At 48.6% G+C, this 8,004-nt stretch overlaps 2 protein-coding genes across 6 annotated transcripts in view; one reads left to right on the top strand and one right to left on the bottom strand.

Annotated features, from left to right (window-relative positions):
- Positions 1-411: 411 nt before the first annotated feature.
- On the bottom strand, positions 412-4,563 carry CETN2 (centrin 2). 2 transcript variants are annotated; one of them, XM_046672541.1, is made up of 5 exons: positions 4,466-4,563; positions 3,359-3,517; positions 2,906-3,034; positions 1,412-1,549; positions 412-963 (listed from the first exon to the last, which is right to left on the bottom strand). In XM_046672541.1, the coding sequence occupies exons 1-5, from the start codon at positions 4,466-4,468 to the stop codon at positions 874-876; spliced, it is 519 nt and encodes a 172-aa protein (XP_046528497.1). In that variant the 5' UTR covers positions 4,469-4,563; the 3' UTR covers positions 412-873. The 2 variants fall into 2 exon arrangements, with proteins under 2 accessions (XP_046528497.1, XP_046528498.1); XM_046672542.1 differs by lacking the exon at positions 4,466-4,563 and adding an exon at positions 4,164-4,425.
- Positions 4,564-4,726: 163 nt separating this feature from the next.
- NSDHL (NAD(P) dependent steroid dehydrogenase-like) overlaps positions 4,727-8,004 on the top strand; it is a 29,918-nt gene continuing 26,640 nt past the window's right edge. For 2 of the 4 annotated variants that reach the window (XM_046673191.1, XM_046673188.1), the window contains exon 1: positions 4,745-4,846. The gene's annotated coding sequence lies outside the window, so the exon portion shown is untranslated. Of the gene's footprint in view, positions 4,847-8,004 lie in introns of all 4 variants that reach the window. The other 2 variants (XM_046673189.1, XM_046673192.1) reach the window with 2 other exon arrangements.

Here is an 8,004-nt window from a genome sequence, read left to right as displayed (position 1 = left end):
GATTCTGAGACACCATCCACCAAATAAACTGACCAGAGGTTGGCTGAATTCAACTTACTGTCCTAATAACCTGGCTTTCCCTGATTTGTCCAAGCACAAATTACCAATAAGACTCTTTTTCGGCCTTATACTTTGCCAAAACTATTTTAGAGCATCACTTAGGCTTTGGCAAAATAGAAAGTCTACTAGTTTTACACATCAATGGGTTCCCAGGGCAAGTAATAATTCATGCCAGTAGCAAAGGATTATTTTGTTTTCTGTCCACAGGCTGGTAAGGAGTCTGGGATCTACCAGGCTGCCTTCCACAGAATGGTTTAGAAGATGAACTCACAGTGAAGGCTAAAGAACTCATCCTTAGAGAACAAAAGCTCACAATAAGAAAGGCTTTAAGACAAAAAAATATCACAGACATCCAAATGCAAGTGAGAGAGCTCACTGGGTTTTATAAAAGAGAAAGCTGTGCTCAGGTGACAATTAAAACCAGAACCATTGAAGAGATGCCCCTTGCTTGTGATAACACCGGGTACAACATTTGCTTGTCTAAGAAGTCATTCTGTGGTGGTATAAATGTGGGAACGCATGACAAGAGTGAAGCGATACAAGGCAGAATGGCAGGTTGGTAAAAGCTTCTCTCCACTCTAACGTGCTCTTGCTCTGCTTTGGGGAATTAAAGTAAGCAGCAGGTCACCTTACAAAGAACTTTAATGTCAAAGAACACTTTTAAGAGTCTAAGATTCAAGGTTATTAACTAAAGTTATACAGGGAGGTCAGCGTGGGGGAAAAAGAGTTTGTGTTCTCAAAGACCAGGTTTCACACAATAGCAGGCACTAAATCTAGATACGTCTGCTTGCAGTAGAAAAGAAGAGACTGATCTTAATAAAGGCTGGTCTTTTTCATGATGCGCAGGAACTCTTGCTCATTGACTTCTCCATCTCCATCTCGATCAGCTTCATCAATCATTTCCTGCGTGACAGTAAGGATTCTGGTTAGATTAATTCATAAATGAAACTAAAATGTGACGAAGCTACAGGCTTTTATAATGCTACATCAATAGACAGTTTGAGCCCACCCAACGCAAATGCACTTTTTATAATAGCTTGCTTCCTGAAAAGTTATCTGAAAAGCAAGTCATATATCGTCACACATATCACCTAGAAGGAATCTTGAAGATCATCTTGACCAGGGGATCCCTAAAACCTAAAACAGTAAAATTGTATACATGTGTATCTTTCTGGGGGCAGGATCCATAGGTTTGTCACACTAACAAAAGAGAAATTAAGTGGTCAGCAGAGGAACAAGAGAACACTAGTTTTCCTTCAAAGCTGTGCTCACATCAGAGAAAATGTAACTCCGAAAAGTAAAACAGGACTCCAAGCAGGAATTCTGAGTTCCAGTCTGGCGCATTACAAACCTGCAGCTCCTCATCAGTGAGGTTCTCACCCAACTCCTTGGCCACGCGTTTGAGATTTTTGAACGATATCGTCCCAGTTTCATCATCATCAAAGAGCTTGAAAGCTTTCAGGATTTCTTCTTTGGTATCTTTCTCCGACTGAACAAGTAGAACATAAAACACATGAGTAGGGAAACACTGCTATTCCTCTGCCCTGCCCCTACAGCACCACATGGTCCTGGTGATGGCCTTCATGAGGTCACAGGAGATCAAACATCATCCAGCATAGAAAAAGAGGACAAACTAATGAAATTGTTATAAACACAGAGGCTAAAAAGGAAATATAAAGGATTGGACTTAAAACATTCTTTCTGTACAAACCAAAGAGAAATTGGCTTTGTTTTTAAAATATAGGGGCAGAGGATGGAATTAAAATTAGGGGAAATATGCTGCTTAAGCTGGTAGAAGAAGGATCTTCTTGGTGGGGGATGGGCAGGGAGGAAAGAGAAGGCTATTTTACCGTTACGAGATCACAGAAAGTGACTGTGATCTCAAGTGCTCCAACAGGGGAACAGAGCACAATCTCCAAGAGCTCAAACTCCCAATATTCCTGAAAGGTGGGTAAAGATAGAGAGAAGCCCTCAGAGGGGCAATTTGGGAACCAACCTTGAATATGGGACAGCTTTACTACGTGGTCACAGAACGTTGAGCTTCCTGAGCTCTTAAATTACTTCACAAAGAAAAATATAGGTATAATTAGATGATTTCAAAGCAACAGAATTATTAGGCTAGGAACTGACCTGTGCCCCAGGAAACACGCCTGAGACACTGAGGGAGTTACTTTTCCACAGAGCAGTAGAGCGTGCATGAGCCACACGGAAGAGGAGCCAAGAGACCAAGGAAAGAGCAGTGGCCCAACAGGAACATACTCAGGGGAGTGAGGTGGACTGCTGGGTGACATCTTATAGTCTCTCTTGACCCTTCAGACCCTTTCAAAGGGCGACACCTGAGAGACTAGAGAATGGGTGAATTCAGCCTCGGAAAGGCTGAAAGGCCGAATCCCCAGCGCAGCGAAGAGTGAAAGCGTAGCTGCTGAAGTTAACTGGCCCTCAGGCTAGGGCTGCCCAGAAGGAATGGAAGAGAAAAGAATTTCAAACTTTAAGGTATAAGGAGTTCGTCTTGTCAAAATGCAAGACACTGTAATATATTGTTGGTGTTCACATGCTTTACTGATTGTGGTTATCACACTGACAAATCAGCTAGAGAAAGATAATAGCAAAAAGTGACAGCAGTAGTACCGTTACTACTTTACAGAGGGTAAAATGACTCTTCTTGTGACTTTGTGGCAAAGAAAGCTAAGGAGAATCTAAGCAGCCTGATCTCAGTCATAGATACTATCCTTTATCTGTTGAACTCTCCAGTTTGTATTAAATTTTCCTCAATGAAGACATTTACATGATTCAAATGTATCCACCATGAGGGTGGAAAATATGCTGATTATCTTAGCTAACTTACCATTTTCTGAGTCATGACTGTCAAAAAGTCACTAAAGTTCATTTTTCCTGTCCCTTCCTTATCAATTTCGCTGATCATTTTCTTGATCTCTTCTTTCTTTGGTTCAAAGCCTAGTGCCCTCATTGCCACCTACAAGGAAAAGAGGATCATCTTAATATGTACCTCTAAACCTACCAGGAGCAAAAATGACAGCGTTGAGAGCATTAAGCCAGGATCAGACACAGTCATGTTAAAATGATTAGAAAACACTATAACATTTAGTAAATCGATATTTACGTTCAACTTTCTTTAATAACACGAGGTAAGTAAAAACGGGAAAACAGAGCACAGTGCATCCTCTCTTGTTATTTTTCACGGGGAGAAGAGGGCAAAAGGGGTAGAGCAGTGACAGAGAAAGAAGAGAAAGAGGCAGAGGAAAGGCAAGGCAGCGGAGCAGGAATGCATGGTGCTTACCTTAAGTTCCTTAACGTCTATAGTCCCAGTTCCATCAGCGTCGAAGAGATCAAAAGCTTCCCGGATTTCCTGTTGCTGCTCTTCAGTAAGCTCCGGCTTAGGACTCATCCTTTTTCGCTGGGAAGTTGATGCCATGTTCGCCTTCTTAAAGTTAGAGGCCTTTAGACGTTTTACAAACACATAAGCACAATATTATGCAATACGGTTCATGCTTTACATAAAAGTTACAGACAACCATATCTATTTTAAAAATTGTCTACACCAACCAATTCCAAAGCTTTGCTTAACAGGAAAGACAATAGGGTTTCCTGGAAAGAACAATGAATCTTTCCATGCACCTCTATCACTCTCTCTTCTTTACTATGGTCTCTAAGAATTGTTCTTTTGGACATCTCTTGTTGAAAATCATCCCCAAAGAGAGCTAGCCAAGGAGTTGACTGTGGATAACTGTACAGATAATCAGCCCTGCCTGAATTTGGGAATCCTAATTCTAGAAATGTCCTTACAACAACCACTCGTGGTACTCCACTTCCCTCTAAGTACACCGACTTTCTGATTACTTCTAGATTTCGCCAACTATTACTAGGTTAAGATGTACAGTCTGTCAATGTCGAATAATAAAACTCAATCCACTCGGCCCATTTGTCCCTTCTCCAAGAAGCTCAAAGCGTCCCCTGAATGTCCCTATATTTACATTCTAAAATGCACGTTAACAATCAAACATAATAAACCTCCCCCCAGGTCTGTGCGGAAACTTTGGTAGAGCGAGGCGGCCAGGAGGCCAGGGTCTGAGAAGGGTTGGGACCTGCGGGGAATCCGAGTCTTCTTTGCCCAAAGACGGTCACCGAGGGGGCCGGGGAAGGCCAAGGAAGCCCAAGGGGCGGGTGGAGGCCCGGTGTGGGTGAAGGCGAGGCAGCAGCGAATCAGAGGCCCAGCAGGGCGCCCGGCGTCTCTACACTACCCTTCCGGGAACGAACTCGGAGGAAGGAGGGGCGCGCCAAAGCTGAGAACGGCGCAGGAGAGGCGGCGGGGCCGGACCGAGGCCCGGAAAGGGCTCAGCCTCTGCTCGCGGGGCGCCCGGGGCGCGACAGGGCGGCTGGCACTCACCATCGCTGACGGACTCCGCCGCCCGTTGTTACGGCAACCGACGTACACACCGACTCCGCGCCGTTCCCACTGACCCGCGCGCGCGGCCCCGCTCCCCATTGGTGCAGGGCTGGAGTGGGTGGGGCTAACCCAACAAAGGCCAGGCCCAGGTCATGGGGCGGTGCGCTCGCGGCCGAGACCTGGCCTCATTGGGCAGTATCACGCCGTGAGCGCCGATTGGCTGAGCCAGCGGCAAGCCTAGCCAATCCCCTCGGTGGAGGAGGCTCGGCTGATCCTCGGCTCACGCGGGGAGGGAGGAAAAGGTCGGCCGCTGGCGGCTGGAGCTCCGTGGGTGCGGTCTTCGGGCGCGCGGAGGCCGGCCAGGAGCGTGTCTACGGACGGGTAAGGGTCGCGACATTGCCCTTGGAGCCCGCCTTGAGTCGGCGACAGGCGGGAGGGCCAGGGGTTGGGTGGGACCATCCGGGTCGGGTGCTCTCTGGTCTGGCCTAAGACTGAATTAGGATCAGAGGGGCCAGAGAAGACCGTGACCTTGCGTGGTGTAGCGGAGACTGTACTGACGGAGCACCTGAGACCCAGAGAAGGGAAGGGACATGCCGAGCATTGTCGCAGAGGTTTGGACGGCTGGGACTTAGAAGCTGAATCCAGCTGAGGATCTTTCTTTGAGGGTTTCCCTTCGAGAGCAGCCCCCTCCTGCAGACCAGGTTCCAAGAGAGGGTCACTTTAGTTCTCACCTGGCTAAAAGCAGCCCAGGAAGGTGAGCTGGGGGCCTGGGAACGGACTTTGAAAGGAATGAAGGAGATATGAGCGAGCACGAGGGGAAGAAGTCATCAAGATATACTCTTTTTCACACCCAAACACTCAAGGCGGGTAGGGAGGAGCGTTCCAGGTCGAGACACCTTCATGAGCAAAGTCACAGAGGGGTTTTGGAAGTGTGAGGCGTGCTTGGAGAATTACAAGGGGGCGTGTGCAGGGGTATGGCTGAAACGAAGCTGCAGCAGTGGAGCCGCCCTCCTCAGCGAGCCCAGTGTAAGAGTGCTCCGTGGCCCTTAGCCCTTACCTGGTTCTCCTCTGGGCACTGGGGCAGCATTTAGGGAGGCAGGGGACAGAGCTTAAGTTTCTCAGGCCAAGAAAGGCCTGAGGTTTATTAGCATTCGTTAAAGGAAAGTGTTCACCGACCTTCTGCCCTTTGCACTCTTCCTCTTTGAGCATGAACCAGGTCCAAAACCTTTTCGTCATATTTGACTCTTTCTTTTCCTGTCCCCTCCCCATTAACCAGCCTCCAAGTTTTATCTGTTCTCCCCCTCAAATGCCATTTCTTTTCTCTTTTTCACCTCTGCTGCTCCTCTTCTAATTCAGGCCTTCAGCAGCAGCCTCTCAACTAGTACAAGCCAGAGTTCTCACCTCAAGGCCTAGCCTGACTGCCCGGCCCCTCCTCTGGCCTGCGCTGGCCGCCCCAGGACACTAGCTTCCTTGCTGGGCCTCAAATGCACAGTCTCCTGCCTTAGAACTTCTGCTCCAACTGTTCCTTCTGCCTGCGGGTCCACTTCTTTCCCTCCTCCAGGTCTTCGCTCCGGTACCGTCTTGGCAGTGAGCCACCCTAAGCACCCTGTTTAGCACTGCAGTCCCCGGCACCCCCAAACCCTGCACCTTGCTCTACTTTTTTCCCATAGTAAGTATCACTTTCTAACCTTCTGCATATTCCACTTCTTTATTTTGTTCTTTATTGCCCATCTACTGGAACGTGAGATCCATAAGGGCAGGCAGCTCTGTTTTGCTCACTGCTGGTGCTCCAGTCTCTGGAGCAGGGTGGGGCACACAGCGGGTGCTCAGTAAATCTCGGCTGGGCAACTGGTGAGTAGGCCCCCCATTTCCTGCTTCGCACCTATCTAGTCCACCCTGCTCTGCCAGGGGAGTCTTCCCAGTGAACAGCTATGCTTAGGTCACCCGCATGCTCTGAAACCTTCAGAGGCTTCCCATGACTACAGAATAAAGTCCACACTCAGCCTGGCATTTGAGTCTCCTGCCCAGTTTTGCCCTGCTAGTCCCTCTAACTTCATGTCCCTTCACACCCTACTTCCCAGTCAGTCTGCAGGGTGGCAGCCTGCCAGAATAGAAGGAACAGCCACAAGTTCTGCCCTGTCCATGTACCAGCCGTGTGACTTTGGGCCCCACAGTGTCACTTGACCTCCCTGAGCCTCAGTTTCTCATCTGTTGAATGAGACTCGTACTGTCTGCCTAACTGGACACTTTTGGATCTTAATGGTATAATATACTCATATGTAAAAGCGCCTGACATTTAGCAGGTTTTCAGGCAATATTAGTTCTTTGTTCTGATTTGCTCTTGTCATTCCCGTTTCGTGGTGTGCCTCGAGCCTTAGACTTGCCTAAAATTCCTTTTCCACACTGCAGCCAGAGCGATCTTTCTTATCTTAACACTCACCTCTGTTTACAACTTCCAGGGCCTCCCTCATCTCCAATTAGGGTAACTCCTTAGCCTGACACACAGCCCCTGCGTGTTCTCAACTTTGCTCCCAACCTTGCTTCACACTCGCTGTGACGCAACTTGTCACAGTTGCCACAACATGCTGGCTCTGTGCCATCACCACGTCCTTCCCACCCCTGGCCATGGGATGTCTTTCAGGACACCGACACCCACCCCCTGTGTTTGACTCACTCCTCTGTGGTCTTGAGAACTTGGCTTAGGGATCGCCTGCTCGGGCCAGGCAACCTGCTCTGCATTTAACCTCATCAGAGCTTAAAGGCACTTCTGCAGTTCACTGCTAAGTCTGTCTCCCACACCAGATGGTGGGCTCCCTGAAGGTCAGCACTGTGTCTTATGCAGGTTCTGCTTGGCAGTGGCCAACATTCGGTGACTTGTGAATGAGGGAATGCAGGAATGAGTGAGCTGACCCCCAGGTGCTCTTGTATAAGTTGCAGCTCCCCTTTTACCCATGGGGCTTGCCTGAGCTCCACAGCAGCTCTGAGGTCAGGAGGAAGGATTGCCACCCCACAGATGAGGTCTCTTAGGCCAGCCGCAGTAGCACAGTTGAACCTGTACTCCATTCCAGGCTCTTTGCTGGCCCTCCAGTGGTTCACAGCCTACTGGGCCAAGACAGACGTGGAAGAAAAAGTATAAACCAGCATGCTGAATGTCAGAATGGGAGCATAAATGAGTGCTAAGGAGGCAGCTAACCTTGCCTGGGGCAGGGGGAGGAGGTCTCACAGAGATGACAGTTGAGCTAGGCCTTGAAGGATGAAGAGGAGCTCACCATGGAGAGGAGGGGAAGATATTCCAGGCAGAGGGAACAGCATTAGCTACAGCTTGCAGGATGCTGATGGGTTTCTCAGTGGCCACCACAAATTCAAAGCCAAGGCCTTTCTGCGTCCTAAAAGTAAACAGACAAGCAGAGAGGCCCCGCAGGTCTGTGAAAGGACAAGGTTGAGCTGATTGAGTCCTTGGGGAAGTGCATTTTGCCTTGAGTCATCTTTAAGTTTTTCTTGTACAGACAGGTGGTATCTGTCCACAGACTAAAGTGATG

This window comes from Equus quagga, chromosome 10 (genome assembly GCF_021613505.1).
Source record: "Equus quagga isolate Etosha38 chromosome 10, UCLA_HA_Equagga_1.0, whole genome shotgun sequence".
Taxonomy (NCBI): domain Eukaryota; kingdom Metazoa; phylum Chordata; class Mammalia; order Perissodactyla; family Equidae; genus Equus; species Equus quagga.
The sequence above is the reverse complement of the archived record's forward strand: the minus strand, read 5'-3'. Positions and strand labels throughout refer to the sequence as shown.